The following is an 18786-nucleotide window of genomic DNA, read 5'->3' as shown; positions in this document are numbered from 1 at the left end:
GGGAGGAGGGACATGAGGAGAAACGAGGAGAGGAGAGAGAGAAACGAGAAGATGACCAGCGGAAAGGAGAGGAGGACGAGGTGGAAGAAAAGGAGGAGGTAGAGGAGGAGGAGGAGGAGGAGGAGGCGAGCGGTTGCTTGTTTGACTGCTGTCCGAGTTGGCCCCAGTATTTCTTCAGCCAAGAGCGAGGCAGGGATCCTAAGAAACGGCAGGTGATCAGGTCGCGGTGCATCACTCGCACCCCCACACGTCCAGACAGACCCTTCAGTGGGGTGTAGGAGGAAGGGGAGGAAGAGGAGGATGGTTTTGCAATCCTAGACAGTAGCATTCTACTTCCTGTTCTTCCTTCCTGTATGGTTCAAACTCTCACTCTCCCAGACCCTTCGTGTCTGATCTCATCTGGAAACTTCTAGAAACACGCATGCCCTTTACATTTCTCTCGCACTTTCTGATTCTCCATCACCACCTCCCTCTCATTCTTTTCTTAGTTCCTCCCTCTGCTCCTCATTTCCCCGACCCCCTGCTCTAGCTACTGATTGGCCAGCGCAGGACATGAGGAGCAATCAGGTGTGTGTGACAGGACTCCAGCTAGGCAACAGAGAATAACAACCGCTACAGGAGATTAACTTAAGCTGCTGCTGCTGCGGCCACTACTGTCTCCTGTGGGTTGGATCACATGCAGTTGTGCAATTAAACAGGACCTGTTGAATGTTTCAGTTAACACTAATTGTCAATTTCTAATACGGACCACTTCATAATGCTGAAGGAAATCACAGTTATCATTTATTTTGACATTCAAGGCTAATCAATGTAACAAGTCAAATGACCTTTTATCTAACCTTTTACACACTAGAGAAAATGTATTGCGAGAGAGAAATTGACAAAGAAATTGACAAATGTCTTCGAAAATAAGAATTTGCAAGTCTGATTTTTATTCCATAATCAGCTATTTGATTACCACAGATAATTGCCCAGAATTGCTATATTTAATTTGATCTGATACTAATTAAGACTAGTGTTCAAGTATTACATATTATACAGTATTACATACATAAAACATACATTACATACATTTATCCCTGTTCTGCTGGGAATCAAACAAAGTCCAGAGTTCTCCAAAAATAAACCAGAGGTGAATTATGTGAACTGGTCCTAATCAGGTCTAATTATCACCTTCGACCACAGCCTGTTGGTGGCCAATCTCCTCCTCTACACACAAAAGTACAAGCAGACACACACAAACACACACACACTACAAACAAACACCCATGTTTGCACAACACAAAAACACAGCAAGAGAAAGATATGAGTACTCCATGCTAAGCTGTCGTCAGGGTTCATCAGAGACACTATTCATCTCGCTAATCCTCTGCAAACCTCCAGAGAGGCAACCAGATCTCTCTAATTTGACACAAAGGGACTGGCAGAATCACTGCACACCCCACAAGCCACCTTTCCACCCATCAATCCATCCTCCCTGCTTCCTTTTTCCTTTATTAAATGAGTGAATGTGGTCAGTGGTATTCATTAGGGGTGTGTGTGTGTGTGTGTGTGTGCTATTTACCAAGGTTAGGAGATCCTGATGTGGCTGTCCTTTGTAGAGAATCTCTCTGTGTGGAGAAAAGAAGAAAGAAAGCATTTATTCGAGGGCATTCTCTCGAGCCTTTATCAGCTGAGTGACAGATTACGAAATGCCTAAAAATTGCCTGCTATTACAGTACTTTTTTTTTTTACAGTACTACAGTACTCACAAGGCCAAGGACTTTGCTTCACAAGCAAAAAAGACTATCTCCAAAGGCAGATGCATATTAGTGGACAGAGGCATATAATCCTCAATCGACTTGTTTTTTCACTTGAAAATCTATTGACTGTGCTATTGATACAAAGACTGACCATGTGTGACAGCAAAATGCAAGTTTTAAATATACTTTGAAGCTATTGATATTTTGTTTACATTGGAATATATTGGTTTATAAATTGTGAAGCAACATGACCTATATTTTAAGGGATCTGAAAGTCACAGATTTATTTTCCATGCATGTCCTACCCTTCGAAAACCTGTGTGCATATACTCATAATAACTATACTCAACTTCCACAAAGGAAGTTTAAGTTAACAATAATACTTTGGAAGGCACCAGGGCTACTCCAGTGTTGTGTTTACCTTATTCTTGCTGCTGCTGCACTCTCCCAGCAGAGTCCTGCAGCTCTTGTGAACGTTCACAGCACAGTCTGAAAGACAGCAGGACAGGACAGAAACTCAGAGACACTGTAGCAGTACTTGGTTTGCTTGCACCCACACAATACAGATAGTAGGGCGGTCAGGAGCTCCCTCTCTCTCTCAGTTTGATTCTGTAGCTCTGTTTGTCCATCTGTCTGGAAAACAAAGCCACACTGAAGGGAAAACTGCTGTCAGGTTTGGATGGAATGACATTTAGGCTGATTAGCAGAGATACAAATCAGAGTTGTTTTGGAAAAACATACAGTGGGCTACCGGGTTCTCCTCTCCATGATCAGCTTCCTTGCTAGGTGGACAAAACACCGGAAGAAACCAAACCACTGAGCCTCACAGACTGGCTACATACTGTATAAGGTAGGTAACACAAGCCTTTCCCTAGGGACTTGGCCGGCCAAACAAATTGCGTTATCACTATGCAAAGCCTGAACCCAGCCCAGCCAGGTAAATCCAGGCTGATGTGGACAATAAACACATGGCCTTCAATGCAAAACACAGAGCAGCTATGCTATATGGAGATTGATCAGTGGAGGCAGGGGTGGATGAGTTGACAACTGCCTGGTCTAATGCAGCAATTAGTGAGAAAAAGCCTTCATCTGGCTGCACCAAGTGGGTCACTCAATACTGGCTGTGTGCTTTAAGAAGAAAATCAGAGTGGCCTTGCTGTGTGTGTGTGTGTCCTAACGACTCATTAAATCACTCACCTCTTCGCAATGCTATGGTGCGTGTGTTTGTGTGTTTTTCCATACATTAAACATATCACATGGCTGTAGGCACGAGGCAGTATGGTGATTGTCTAACCCTCCAGGTTGCATGGCTTGTTCACAAAGGTGGAGCTCCTCTGAACAATACAATGTAAACAACATGGCCAACACTAGCAGCTTCCACTAACTGCTGCGCTGCCTACTGTAAAAGCTTCCTATTGCCCCTCCCCTCCCTTTTTCCACTTCTCTGTGCTTCCTATTCTACATGTTTGAAGTTAATACAAGACAAAGGGCACTAGCACAAAAACAACAAAATTCTTCCTGTATGGTAAAAGCATGAAGTGGAGATGGATTATAATTTTTGTGTGCATATGTGGGTGAAGGTAGTAGGCCATTAAGATTATCTGCAGACATATATGTAGGTATTCTGTATTTAAGAGGACATTAATTGTAATCTACATTAATTTACCACTTTCTCTCACCCTTTAGATCTAACTGATTTCCTCTATTATTTCCACTTCATTCTCATTCTCTATCCTAACCCCCCGCTCTTCCCCTCTCTCTGATAATAAATAAACAATGGCTGGCTGAGCTGAAGGAAAAGAAAACAGAAACTGGCTTCTGAATAATCTTCACCACTGCTGCCGTGTCGCTCTTTGGCTTGGGCTCAGCCTACAGTACACCACACTGAACTGTTACATTTAGTCTGTGCTTCATTACAATGTTTCTGCACAAATCTAGACCAACCCAAACCCCATTTGGCAATCTGTAGGCCTACACTCTGCTACTTCTCATCCCGATATAGACACTGAGTAAGGCATAGCTTGCCAAAAAGCACAAATCTACCCTCAAGGCAAAAAACGAATACAACCAACACTTTTTGAAATCTTACTCCTTTGGATCAGCTATTTATCTTTAGATTACACTTGTTTTTGCTCAGTGATACACATTTCTTCTTTGTAAATGCCAGAGAAAAGATTGTTTTTTCACCTTAAGGAGGAGGTTACGGGCACTGAACCAGTCAGTAAGCCAGCCAACTCGTCAGCAGTCAAGCAGCCAGATCCAGAGGTAATTTTCCACCTCGCTCCAACTAATGTGCGAAATTCCACTCTCTCTGCCAGCCAGGCTCATTCAGACAAAAGAGGAAAAAGCACAATAGGCCTTCAATGTCTAATTAAGTCTGTCAGGCCAGTACATCTTCTACCCATCTTCATCAAAGACCGAGCACACTGACTGGGCAAGGCTGGGGAAAGTCATGCTATAAACAGGAAAAGATAAGAAGACCTGAGAGGTAAGCAGATCTAGACAGAGTAAAAAACCACAGCAGTCCTTCTCATTGTGACAAAGTTAGCCAAAGTCACATGGAGTCATCAGTGAAGAAACCAAAACTAGGCTACTACCGTGAGAGGAATGTGTAGCATCGCTAATCATTCTCATAAACTGCATTCAAACAGAGTTCTTGCTAGATGGAAGTAAATGAAGCTAAACAAGAACACCACGTTCATTGATAGTAGCAGCGCATCTCAGCACTGACTCACTGTGGCTACAGACCACAGTAGTGGCAAAGTGAGTGATGATACCCAGGAGAAAAAAAACCATAAGGCTGCAGCAGATAGTCACGGCCGATAGTATAACTAAGTATAACAGAGATCAGACCTCAGATCAGTTTTAACTTCAATTCACATCCACCTTGAATGAGATGTCAAGTGGACCTAGTGGGTGATCCTAGACCAGCTCTCCTACTCTTGAGCAGTGTGATAAATTCCCAGCCAGGTCCGGTCAGTGTTGTGGTTTGGAGCTGATGCACGGGACAGTCGGCCCCCATCAACACCAGCACCACACCCTACATCTGCTGACTGACAACTACCCTACCACACAGGAAGCAGACATGTGGTGTGAAGTGTACACTTCAGTGAGTGACTCAATGAACTGTGGGTGGAAACAAGGCCTCGCTTCACCCTTGTGATTAGCAGAATGATAGGTGTGCATTGTTTTCTCTGGCTTGTCCTGTGTGGGAGAAATAGAGAGTAAGCTGCAGATTGCTCTGACAGAATGGCCAACTATCCCAGTTTACATGCATTAGACCTGACCTATATCACTGGATAGGTGAAAACAAGGCATTACTCTTATAATCATAAGCATTATAATCGCTCATATCAAAGCAAGTTAAAATCACCTGTCAGTGCTGTTCCTTCCCTGAAGAAAAAATGTTCTGGCTTGTGTTATCTTACTGGAAGAGACTGGAACCATCAGAGATCCAGATAGCAAAGGGCGGATTCTTCCAGGGAAAACACTCTCAGGTTACCTCATATAAGCAGATACTTTATAGCCTTTTTCTGATCATATAAAGTACTGAAGTAGACCCTCCTAATGCCCATTAGATATTAAATAACCAAAACCATCAAATGCAAGACTACAGTGTGGCACTGTAGTTTTTGTAACATTAAATTTGTGTAAAGTTTTGTTAACAATAGTCCAGCCTAGGTCTGAAACATGGGTTTCTTGTATTCATCATAATAACTAGAACTTATAGTGCATGTACGCAGTGATTTGCTTGGGTCAAAGCATCTGATACCGGATAATGTGGCAGTCTACTGTTCAAACACCACAACGTTTTTCAGTTAAGGTGTATAAGGAGTGGGTGAAAGGTCAGCCTGTCCTCTCTGCTAGCCAACTAAAGTTTCAGCAAACTCACCATCTCACCCAATTATTTCATCTTACACACTGCAACTTTGCACAATGTAGTGCCACCATTTTTGAAACCAACTTGGAGGAGAATCAATACAGTATAGGTCTATATTTCCTGTGTCCTCTTCACACACACTGTCTTATTCTTAAAACCAAGTTAAGACCAGCCTGTCGGTCCTAAGTATCCTATCCAATCCACAGAAATAACCCCCTACTTCAATTGGTTGCTACAGGAGAAGAGGTCACAACAACTGTTTTGGGGGCATTACTTTCTTACATAGCAGCCAAAAACTGACATCACCAGCTTCCTGTGTGTATCTGTGTGTGTGTGTGTGTGTGTGTGTGTGTGTGTGTGTGTGTGTGTGTGTGTGTGTGTGTGTGTGTGTGTGTGTGAGAGAGAGAGAGAGAGAGAGCAGTTAGTCCTAATTCACTGCGACAATATGGGACAAAAACACCAACACTTGGGGCAAACTCTGAATCAGCCAGCCAATATATGACATCATCCAGTGAAACAGGAGAACTTGGGGCTTAGGGAGCTGTTTACTGAATGAGGCAAAACATCTCTATCACTCACATTTTCCAAAAAGGAGGGCCATGATCGCCATTACAGGCCAGTAGCATATACAAAATATCAATACTTCAAAGAGTGGCTTGGGGAAAACTCGAGTCAGTGTTTTGAGGCAGACACATACCTAGGCCCAAATAAATGCTTTAGATTCCCATCTAAAAAAAAGTCATATCTAATATAAGAGCAATTGTTTTATATTCTACTTTATTTCCCCTCTGTTGATTAGGCCCCTTGATGGAGCAGCCTGTTTGTCTGTCCAATGTACCCTAACCAGTCCACCTGACTAGTCAGGCAAATGGACAATAAGACAAGCAGACAATAATGGTAGCTTATAGGTATAAAATAGACAGCTATGCAGACAATAAAGATGGAGAATCTACTGCGAGGTAGTCAGTGGAGACAGGCAGGCAGCCAGACCCCAAATCATGTATAGGCAGACACCCAGAGACAGAGAGACAGGCATGTTGGAAGGCAAATCAGTGATGCATGGAGAAGTGGTGTGCTAACAGGGTGAGATGGGTGAGACCCGGAGTCACTGGAGTGGGCTGTTATGCACTGGCAGACCTGCCAAGCACAATTAGCACCATGTGACCCAGTCAGAGAGCTCAGAACAGAGGTGAAGAGAGACAGGCTGAATGGTCAACCCTTAGCCAAGGGCATTCCTACTGCCTGATGCCTTTATAACATTGGTACAGGGCATCGCCTGCCCGGCCGAAGAATGGCAAGAATTTGACATTTAAGAAAAGCATCATTTAACATACTAAAGATTGTGCAGATTAACGGTCAATACCTAGCTAGCTGCTTGATTCAAATTTGCCAGCTACTATGAGGCACACAAGAATACACCTGCAACTGTTGTAACGTTTAACACTATGGCAGATGTAGGCTAACCTAAACTTACACAATTGAGAGAATAGCTAACAGAAGTTTTGCTAAAGAGAAATACGTTTTTACTACCGGATATTGAACAATGTTTGAATTTCCTTTATTGCTCTATTAGAGGCTGAACCTGACAGCCTTAGTTGGGTCTACTACTAGCTAACTTGATTTAAATAGCTAGCTTTCCAGCTAGCGGCTAGCAATCACCTGTTGAGCTACAAGAATTGAACGGAGTCTGCTAAGCAGCAGCAAAGACAGACTATTGAAAAAGTAACTGGAAGAGCGGTGAAATGCGTCATTCAGAGATAATGACAAATACATAATGGGAATATTTTGTTCAGCTCTATATACTATTAATGAAAGTTAATTAAAGGTAACTAGCTAGCTACCTAACCTTGTTTTGTTTAGACAAGCGGGGTGTAATATTAAACTAGCACGCAGGCTAACAAGCTAACTGGCTAGCAAACATTAACGATTGTAACTGGGACCTAATTGGGCCAATTACTAGAACCCCACTAAAAAATAGTTGGCTTTCCACTTGCCAGCAAACGAACATAAACATGACATAATAACAAGACCAAAGTAGCAAAATGCAAGGAATGATCGGCTAACATTAGCGTTAGCTGGCTAGCTAGCGGCCAGGATGTCTGAAAAGTCCATTGAGCGAAACAACGGGAGTTATCCACCTGATCCCGCTTGAGACTAACACTACAGTAGCTACTGCTTACCGTTTCAGTAAGACCCAGTATTATCTTAATCACTGATATCCAAAAGGAGATGTGGTCTGTCCATAAGCCAGAAAAATCAGTGCAGCCACTGAGATCAATACAAGCAAGTATTCCACACTCTTCGTTTTGTCCAGTTTTGTGTCCTACTCTCCACTGGGAACAATCTCTGGCATACAAACGACGCATTCCACAGGCTGATTCTAGGCTGATTCCCCCCAGGGCTTGGTTCAAATTAAAGGGACACTCACTTGTTTTCTCACGCCTACATATAACAATAACACAAATGTCAGAATTTAGAATTTATTCACAAGTTTATAATTTTCAACAGCCATGTTTGATGAATGAGGAATTGTCTCAGAGCGAGAGGGATAGAAAGAGGGAGAGAGAGAGAGAGAGAGAGTGTGTGTGTGTGTGTGTGTTTTCTCACTGGTTACTGGTTAATGTTAAATCAAAATGTAGCAGTGCGATCTTAAGCACTCTGGATGTGTGGTGGTGCCTTGTACCTTTTGAAATATGCCAGAACAACTTTGTTTAATAAGCACACTAATCAAAACAGTCATACATTATATTCCCCCCTGCCAGACTGCAAGATTTATGACTGTTCTGGAGATATTATGGCTTTTGTCTCCCACAGAGCAGAGGGAGCTAGGTTGAAACTTATTAGTCTGCAATCATGTTTGTGAAATAATGAAGTAGAAGCACAGAATGAGTAAGTGCTCCTTTCCTTACGTTGTTGGGACTAAAATATAAGGATTTGAAACCTGCCACTAAAGTACCACTTCACCCACTGTATGATACAATTTACCAGTCCAGACCAAAGAAATGAAATGGCACTAATAGTGAGAATAGTTGTTTGTCCTTGTTTTTTGTTGGAAAGGTGATATGAAATTGATACCGAAACCAGAGCTCCTCATGGCAGAGTATCCCTTCTGTTTACAGACAGCAGTCTCTCTGAGGAGGATTCCCCTGCAGCAGACCGCGTGGTCTACGGGAAGAAGTCTCTGGATTACAATAATGTCAGCAGATGTGTGACAGAAGCCCATGCAGCTGACCAGAGTCTGACTGTATGATGTGGATGTACTGAAAAAAAAAAACCAAAAAGCCTGTTTTGTTTTGAAAGCATTAAAATCACATGCTCAGATGGAGAAACCTCAATCATGCACTTATATTAAGCTTTTTTTTCAAGAACAATGCAGAGAGTCTGTCTTTAACTATAGTAAGTGCAGTTTTATTCACCTGTAGCGTGTCTCTTCAAGAAGAATGATATTTTAATTTTAGCAATAGATCCAGGAAAAGCTATTTCAAGAAGCTATTTCAAGAAGAAGAGTTATTTTCAATAAATTTTGGGATAACCGACAAAAGAATAATTCTTGTTTTTGGTGTGCGTGTGTGTGTGTGGGGGGGGTGTAATGGATCGTGTGCAAGTAATTACAATATAGTTAAACTCTCTAATATTGTGTAAATGTGCTTTTAAAGAATATGTTCAGGGATTTTACAAGTCTATCATATTTATCTCCCGCCAAACTTACATGACATCCACACATTTTCCCACCACTCTTTTAGTTTTTGAGAAAACTGTCTGACCAAACTTAATCTCTCAAATCATATACAAGCACAACCTTGTGCATGTATTACGTAAAAGCTGTAGTAAGAGTAATAATAAATAACAGAACTATTGGGGAAGTCTATCGGTTTTTATTTGAATGCCTTGGTTCCCCTTTGACCAGAAGAGGATTCTTGACAGGTTAAGGGAACCGCAGTCAGTTTCAGCCAGACGTTTAAAAAAAAACAAAAAAAAACAACAATACCAAACCAGTACTTATGTGAGAAGATATTTTAATAATTTACCTATGAGAGATAGGTAAATTAGTATTCCTAGTTTGTCATGCAGTCTATATTCCTGGATCAGTGTTTTCCCACTGTACCCTACTCATCACTGCCTGCACCAAACACACAGGGCTGTTTCATGTGTCTTTCATCACATACTGCAGTGCTTATCAGCTGAACTGCAGGCTGCATAGGAGTGGTGTAAGTGCCACAGAAAGAGGAGCCGGGGGGTGTTGAAATGTTCTGTACAGGTCTGCTTCATGAATGGATGCATGACAGTGTTGCTGCTTCGACATAAAGTGCTTTCTCAATGTAAAAGCTGCTCCGACATGCAAAAGAAATGAGAAATGTGAAGAACATCAGAAGAGCAAAGGCTAAAGTGTGCTGTGCACTGGTAACAACAACTGTCAGAAGATGGTGCTAAAACAGTAGTTAACAAAATCAAAACAAGTGAGCTGGTTAGGATCTGCAGCAGACGCTGCACCAATGAAACACTGTGAAGAATGCAGAGCAGCAAGCTGTGGGCAAGTTCAGTGTGGATAAAGACTGGCGCCTTAGTATGAAATACTTCACAGGTTCAAAGTTCAAATGCTGTTTAAAGAGGAACTGAAACGGAACTGAAAGGGAACAGTGTCTTCTTTTCCGGAGAGAGAGAGAGAGAGAGAGAGAGAGAGGAGCAGAAGAAAAGACAAATTGAATATAGCCTGCTGTGTGATTATCACATCCACGGTTATGACATAGTTGTGAAGAGGAAGTGAAGACGTACTTGCTATGGTCTATACTGTATTGTAGGTGCTGTATTCTGATACATAACAATGATGTCAACAAGTATATTAAAATATCACAAGGTCAGAAATGAAACTGATGTATTACACCCAGTGAGGGAGAATGTTTGGGTGTTTGCTGATGAAACGATGAGCTAAGAGTGGCTGGTTGTGTTTGTGTGACTGTGTGTGTGTGTGTGTGTGTGTGTATGAGTGGCTTTGTCTGTTTGCCTGTGTGCCTGAGTGTATGTTTTGTGCTCTGATAAGTGAGTGAGTGAGGCAGCATGCGTATGTAAAAATGTACGAGAGTTGGAGTGCGAGTGCAACACCTGTGCCAGGGTGTGAGCGAGAAAAACAAGCGTGGGAGAGCGTAAGAGTGTGCCTGTGGTGTTACTCACTCATGCACTGCAGGCCATGCTTTCTCTGCAGGGTCTTGCTGCACAGTGAGCAGGTGGCACAGCTGGAGAAAGCGCCTGGCACCAACTGATGCCTGTTGCTGCTGCTGCTGCTGCTGCTGCTGCGGCACACTTTATCTCTCTCTTTGGGCTCCCTCTCCTTCTCCTTCTCCCTCCCCTTCTCTCTCTGCTGCTCTTTTTCTCGGTTCTTACCCTGCAAAGAACAAGGAGAGCAAACAGAGGGGGATGTTTGCGTTTGTATGCAAAAGTGTGTGTTCTCTTTCACTGCAGCACGTATTGCATGGCTGGGTGTCACATCGCATAACTGTATCAGAGGCAGGGTATGTAACAGGGTTTGTGTAAGGAGATTAGTGTGTAGTGTGTGCAACAACATGGGTGCCAGTGAACTGTTTACACTCAAGGATTTTGCCCTTGTGATATTAGGAAACAGAACAATTCAAATCACTGTTGTGCATTGTAGCTTAAAATGTGATGGAACTTTTTGTCCCATGGTTCTTATTTCTTAGCTCTTGAAGAAATTGCAATGCTTGGAATCCCACATTCGGCAACCAAACAATTAATTTAGCCATCATATGCCAAATGCAACTCAGGCAGCATGGTGTATTTAAAGAGCACACAGTCAGTGACAAAGTGCACCAGTTGTCTTTGGTTTAGATTTACCTTGTCTTTATTGAAGGAGCCAGTCATCCTGTTCCTCAGAGAGCTGAGAGTTCTCTTCACCTTGGTGCCTTTCTCCACCTTCTCTGTACGATCCTCCTCTTCCTCATTCCTGGTAGAAGAAGCAGAGGATGAACCACAGCAGTGCACAATATGTACAAGGTACGGTCAAAATACAGGAAAAAAGCCACCATAAAGAAATCTTTCTGTGTTTTGCTTCTGTTATAGTTTGATCATCTCATCCTCGAGTTTATCACTAAATCATATTTATTCATAATGGTTCGGCTGATCATCTGGACCCTCCTTTTTTATGACAGCAGTAGAAGAAGCTGCCCCAGATGCCATTTCATAATCTCCCTTTAGTGCTCAATTCAGGATGTCTCATGTAAGTCATATGGGTGTCATCATTGTCACAGTCTTCACATCATTAAGTGACCACTTCTACATTACTGTTATGTGCACATTCATCCTGGAAAACACTGCACACCCAGTGCATTATGGGTTGAATGTGATTTGTCTAAATAGTTGCTATAACAGTAGTGATGATAAAACTGATTGGATTGTTTCCACGACAGGAAATGCAAGCAGAAACACCTGCCTCCCTTCACTGTAGTGAGACTTAATGTCAGTGTCTCCTTTGGTTTGACCATATCCTGTTGTAGGTGTTTCAGATAAACTGATGTCTGACAGATGTGGCTTTGCTGAACTATTGAAACTCCTCCATGTGTAACGGATACAGATAAGTAAGACACACAGCAATCAATTCTGTAGAATTTGATTGTAATTTTCAGTGCCATGACTTGTAGATTTCGGTAACTCCAAACTGTGGTAGGCTACAGCGAAAAGTGCAGTACTTACTCATTAGAGAGGAACTCGTACCAAGTAACACTTCCTGAAACCTTGGCCCCTGATCTGTTGTTCCTCTGCTTGGCTCTGTGGAGGAAAAGCAGTCTGCCTAACTTAGATCTGTAACTCTTAAGATCCTGAAGTGTCTAACACAGCATGCTGAAACACTCTAATAAATGGCTTAAATCACCGCACAAGTGTCTCAAAGCTTTAATCATTCAGAAAAATAAAAAATCTGACGGTGAAATATGCTTAGCCAGCAGTGAAGATAGGTTTCACTCAGTTGGGTTTCACTCCCAGGTGAGTTCAGCATCAACCGCTGATATATTTGATGACAAAAATTCATGTAATGTTCCACAGACAGAGCTATACCGTGCCCCATTCCAGAGATATCCTCATGCTGTGTCAGTGCACATACAAACACACATGCAAGCCTTTATGCACGCATGTGCTGTATACACACACACACACACTCACACACACACAGGCTCAGTGCTTCCCTGTGCTCGTGACCTGGCCTGCCCTGCTGGGACTGGGATGGCGTTTGTACAGTAGAAGGAGAAAGCAGACCTCCCTCTCCTGTTTACTTACCCATGGTACAGCTTTAGCTCCTGCAGAACTTTCTGTACCATCAGCCTAAGACAAACAAGACACTGAGGCTGAGTGGGGGCTGGAAGAGGAGGAGGAGGAGGAGGAGGAGGAGGAGGAGAGGAGAGGAGAGGAGAGGAGAGGAGAGGAGAGGAGAGGAGAGGAGAGGAGAGGAGAGGAGAGGATAGGAGAGGAGAGGAGAGGAGAGGAAGAGACGACTGCTGGGAGCTGGGTGTCAAACTGTGATTTAGAGAAAGATCCTCCCATGTCTGCTGCCTTCACACTATCCACAGACATACACACACACACACACACACACACACACAAGCAGGCATATACACACCCATACACACATCAAGGGGCCATCTAAGGAGCTGGGAGAGAGGACTGTGGGAGGAGGAGGTTGCAGACATATGACATGGAGCAGAGATGTCAAGAGGGAATGGGGAAAGCCCCTCCGTTACGTGGGAGTTAAATAGCTGTACCAGACTATAACAAGCTACAACTGTAGAACAGTATGTACACTACTGTCCACTACTGAACCATTCAAAAGCAGCAGGTATAATCTCTGAGACAACTCATCGACAGTTGTCTGATGTGAATCACACCAGCAGAGTATCATTTTTAGTTTCGGGCATCACTGAAACTGCTGCCAGTCAGATTCAAGCTTCTTCTGGAATATCTGGGAGGAAAATAGATATTCCAGCGCACATTCCAAGTCATGCCTTGTAACCTAACACAAGGCAGTAGACTGATGGGTGACTGTGCAGACTTACATATGGCTTTGTCCATCAGCAGAATGTAGGTTCTCCTCAGGATCCAGCTCCTCTGCCATAGAAGAGAGACACAAAGACAGAGAGAAGGAAGTAAAATACGATGTAAAAGCCTCTTACGGCCACCTGCTGAGTGGTAAGCATATAGACTAGACACAGAAACACATGTGCAAACACACATGCATATACATATACTGTATGTACACACACACACACACACGGACACACCTCCTGCTGCCCTGGCCGCCTGTTTGGACGTCTCTACAACACGGGAAACGTGTGCAGCACGTGAATATTCATCTGTGGCGAGGATCTCTGAGCGGGCGTACAGATGCCTGCCAGGCACACCAGCATCCTGAAAGCAATGGGGAAATGATATAAAAGCAATTTAAAATCATCACATGCGAACTTGATGTGTATTTTCAGCCCCCGAAAATTTAAAAGCTGAAATACTCATGACCAAACCCTTTATTTAGCCTTAATTAGTTGGTCATTTATCATTTATTTAACCTTTTATTTAGTCATTTATATTTTTTATTCTGCATTTTCTCAAAGTGCTAGGATTAAATTCTCAATAATTTATTGTATTTATTTAGTGTCCAATCAATGTGCTAACCAAGCTTTATTCCTTTAGGTATCTTAGTGTTGCCATTACTATTGTGGCTTATTACCATGCTTCTGCTGTTGGCTCTGAGACAGGAGACTCCCTGCATGGGACCATCTGGCTCCTCCCCCTGGCCTGTCCCAAGGCATGCTGGGTAGCCGAGGGTCTGCTGATGGGTGGACTGGAAGAGACTATTCTGTCTGTCCTCCTCGTCTTCTCTCTCTCCATCACTGTCCATGGCCTGGGTGTCCAGACTCAGTCTGGCAGAACAGCATAGAGACACAGAGCATGATAAAGTTGATTAGCCAATAAAATATTCCTCTCAACCATCAACAAAACAATAACAATCAAATAACACAAGCAGTAAACAGAATACATTTTTTTTTTAAAGAAAAATGACAATACACAATATGAAAGCAACACTTTTGTTCCATTTTTTCCCTCTGTGTTTACATCTGCAGCAGTAGTGTATGGTTTTTTTTTTAATCCCAGTGCACTTACATGCCCTGAAAATGAGTGAGTTGTTCTATTACTTGTGTTTATTTTTGTTTTCCATTTCAGTTTTGTTTTGCAAGAGGTATTTTGACTGCATTATTTAAAAGCTGTTAAAGAACAACCAACCAAACCACCAAACACACTCAGCCCAGTTATTTAGCACAGTGAGGAGGAAGTTCTCACTGCTATGACCAATCTAATGTGAACTCTGAAAATAGCAAACAGCAGACTCTAATTGTAGATATCCCCAGAATTGTTTTTAAAGTCGAACTGAAATAATAAATGCTTTTTTCACCTTTTTAGCTCATTCTAACTATCTTACCATACACCTATTTGATAATTTATGCTACAAAATTTATTTTATTGCATTTTCATATCAAACTGTCATTTGTTTTACATCCTGGAAAACAAAAAATCTTTAGTGGTGACTTCATCGTGTACCAGGAGGCGTATATAGAAATTCCAACCAATAAAATCATCACAGATTTTTGAACAATCCTGCCCCTCCTGTCAAATTAAGCTGCATTTCTCTCCCTATAAGTGATATCCCATTGTTTTACACTTTTGAATGATCCCTCTCTGCATTATGTCCCGCCACAGCATCCTCTTTTGACAGGAAATACATCACATTAAGGAAGCAAGATGCTCTAAAAATGCTGGATTGTTATGACAATTTTGTCATAACTGATTCTTATGATTATTATGACAGAGCAACAAATCAATACTGAGTGATAGTGATGTGAGAAGTTGAATTTAGAGACCTATACTACAATTATACTGCTTGTATAATATAAGTGAGGCTTGGGTGTATTTCTATTGATTCTAATGGAAATGCTCTGAATTCTTTCCAGCACTCTATACACCCACCCATCCATGCATCCTACCTCCTCCCCAGGTTAATGGGGGACACAGGCACGCCCCAGCTGTGTCTTCGAGAGGTTGACATGGATCTGACCAGGCTGGGGAAGCTGTCTGGGTCTGGCTCTCCGTCTGAGTCCTTGCCGGGTTCCCATTCTACTCCCTCTGGTCCCATTATCCGTTCTGGTACCGCTGGTCTAGTGGGTTTTGCTGATTCCATGGATCCCAATAGTCCATTCAGATTAATTGTCAAACTAAGCCCCACTGCGGGGTCTTCACAGTCACCGCTGTCGATGATACAGCCTGGCAGTAACCGAGGACTAAGCTGGGTGACCACAAAGCTGGAGTGGGGTTCTTGTGAACCAGGCTGTATGTAGGAGGGGGGTAGTGGTGTGTAGGCCTGAGGGCAGAATGTGGGCAGAGAAGTCTGTACAGGTCGGCTGACAGCAGGTCTGTCCGTGTTCAGCGACACCTGAAGGCCCACAGTGAGGGTGCTGCTCTCCGGGACTGTGGTTACTGTGGATGCAGTAGACTGTGAAGGCAACACCCCTCCTTCCAGGTCTCTGAAGTACTCCGAGTCTCTGAGAGAGGAGCTGAGGCCCAGCAGGTCCTCCACGCTGCTGCCCACCTCTGCACCGGGGCAGTCGTAGTCGCTGACTACTGAACAGGTGTCCTGGAAGTCAGGGAGGAGGGGAGAGGAGACGGGATGGAGCAAGGGAGCAAAGGAGGGAACGGAAGGAAAAGAATAGGAAAAGAAATGAATAGAAATTGGTTGGATAAAAGATATTCTGAACACCAGCCACATTCCAAAATTCATAACTAAGAAAAGGAAGATGATCCAAAGAAGGAATATTCAATTAAATTCAATAAATCTTTATTGTCCAGGAGCAGCATAAAAACAAGGAAACACATACTGTACACACACAAATGTAGAAACACAATATATACCCAAACATGCCCCAACCCAATATACACCCACCCAAAGATCAAGTAGTAATACATATAATATTGTGCTTTACCTGGTCGTCATTGACACTACTAAAGAACACGTCCTCAGCGATGGAGGCGGGGGACAGTGAGGAGGAAGACCCTGTCCCGGCCACACTGGGGGTGTAAGGCTGGCTGCTGAGCGGGGCACTGGGTGGCTCACAGGACGGACTACATGGCTTACACTCTGACGCTGAAAAATAATGGATATGGGAAGGTCAAATAAATGGGTTGTGTGAGTTTTAAACATTTTCCATATAATGCAATAGCTTCAACGATGCCATATGGAATAGAGGAACGCAAATATAGGAAGACGCAGCTGTACAACACCTGTGTAATCAATTTTGGCGATTGTGTGTGTAATGGAGGAAAGCTCGGTTTCGGCCCCTATCCCCAGCCTCTCCCTGAAAGCTCCTTTACATTTCCATTGCATAAACAGATTCCTTGATTCACATGATGCCACAAACCGCCGTCACCACTGGCAACCGCTCGGTGATCCAGCATTAGTCTCCATGTCAGTGGTGGGGAGCTGGAGCTTATTCCCTCGCTGTGCTCTCAGCAGCCTGTGAAGCTGCTTAATGCAAGACTCACTGCTGCATATACTGAGGTAAATACTCGCCATATGCAGGAGATGGGGTAAGGTATCACATGTTCTAGGTGAAAAGAAGCATTTAGGTGTGTGTTGTTTTAACATTTGTTACATTTTACCTCATAAAAACAAAACTTAGATTGTGATTTGACATTCAGGAACGTTCAAGACGATCAGCGCCTGTGTTTCTCCCTACACAACGTTCCTATGTGTCTGATGGTATCTGAAGAGTTTATTATGGCGTCTGAGAGTCTCGTGTTCACTGTTAGGGTTTCAGCCGCCATGCCCATCTGAGGAGGGGAGAGCCACTGCTAGGACAGGTTACATAAGGCACGTTTCATAAGGGACACCTCCTCTGAACCCAAGCCTGAGGCAGCTTGGCTCTGCAGGGCCTGATTCAAGTCTCAAGTCTTCAAGACTGAAGTCCTACTTCCTTTCCCCAGGGAAAATTAAATCTCTGATTTAACATGACTGGACCAGTGTAAACAGGTATTCTGCAATTTAGCTGCCACTGATCATAGTTACAGTATATCATATCTGTGGTTTCACTAAGGAGGGAATGATGAAAGAGGGTTGCATGTGAGGAATCACTGAATGGCGGCTTGTGAATGGGGACTTTCTGGACAATAGAACAGAAACAGAAACAGAAACCTAGACCTAGACTCCTAGACAGGCAAGGAGTATACAGTAGATTAAGTTGTGGAGCACAGAAAGGGAACTAACTATTTAAAGGTCCAGCGCAATGAGAATTGCATTTCTTGATTTAATTTCACAAAGGACCTGTTAATGTAGAGTAAAGTTACCCAAATTACTGATATATTAATATAACTGTCAGCTTTGTGGAAATTGTTAAAATGTTCTTTGAAAAACTCTCCCTCCGGTTGTCAACAGAATCAAACAGATGTAGAATTCCAATCTACTTCATGGTGTAAATGATGTCACCTACATAGGTTTTAATGAATGCTCTGATTGGTCGACAGTATGCAATGTATGTTAATTAGGTGTGCGATAGTCTGTCAGACAATAGCCAGCCAGCTACAGCAGAATGAGCCAAAATATCCATGCCTCCATATAAATATTGTCATGCCAGTCTTACAAGCTTTGGACCATCTAACCATCAAAAACTGAAAAACTGATGCTCATTGTGTTAGAAATCAACATAAAATCTTTCCTGACTGAGTTGAAATCACTGCACTGGATCTTTAAATTGTCCAGAGACTGAATTTAAATGAAAGGCACTTAAATTAAAGACATATGAATGAAAACATGAGGCTAGATCCAGATTATATGGGACTCCCACTCAAGTTAGAGAGGTCTGTCTATGATATCACCAGCAGACAGTCCCCTTCACTTCTATATTATGAAGGTAGAGCTCAGGTAGTGTTGTACAGTGAGATGAAGTGCAGCTTCAGACGGGCCACACTCGGAGTCCTACAGCCTGTCCTGTTATAAAGCAGCAGCATCCATCCAGCCAGAGATGCTCTCACATAAACACACAGACAGACATAGATCTATTTTCTATATTACTAAATCACTGGCTCGGGCCAAGGGGGGTGGCAGCGTCCCCGCCGGAGGGAGGA

General features: G+C 43.0%; 1 protein-coding gene across 1 annotated transcript in view; it reads right to left on the bottom strand.

Annotated features, from left to right (window-relative positions):
- arhgef18b (rho/rac guanine nucleotide exchange factor (GEF) 18b) overlaps positions 1–18786 on the bottom strand; it is a 43347-nt gene that overhangs the window by 20821 nt on the left and 3740 nt on the right. The window contains exons 2-11 of the mRNA XM_078285617.1: positions 16650–16810; positions 15657–16303; positions 14345–14537; positions 13902–14028; positions 13677–13728; positions 12325–12399; positions 11470–11578; positions 10792–11002; positions 2164–2231; positions 1565–1610 (exon numbers count right to left, since the gene is read on the bottom strand). Of these exons, the coding sequence (XP_078141743.1) occupies positions 1565–1610; positions 2164–2231; positions 10792–11002; positions 11470–11578; positions 12325–12399; positions 13677–13728; positions 13902–14028; positions 14345–14537; positions 15657–15850 (1075 nt within the window). The 5' untranslated portion in view covers positions 15851–16303; positions 16650–16810. The remainder of the gene's footprint in view (positions 1–1564; positions 1611–2163; positions 2232–10791; positions 11003–11469; positions 11579–12324; positions 12400–13676; positions 13729–13901; positions 14029–14344; positions 14538–15656; positions 16304–16649; positions 16811–18786) is intronic.

This window comes from Centroberyx gerrardi, chromosome 9 (assembly GCF_048128805.1).
Source record: "Centroberyx gerrardi isolate f3 chromosome 9, fCenGer3.hap1.cur.20231027, whole genome shotgun sequence".
NCBI lineage: Eukaryota > Metazoa > Chordata > Actinopteri > Beryciformes > Berycidae > Centroberyx > Centroberyx gerrardi.
Note: the sequence above shows the minus strand (reverse complement) of the source record. Positions and strands in the feature narration are given on the sequence as shown.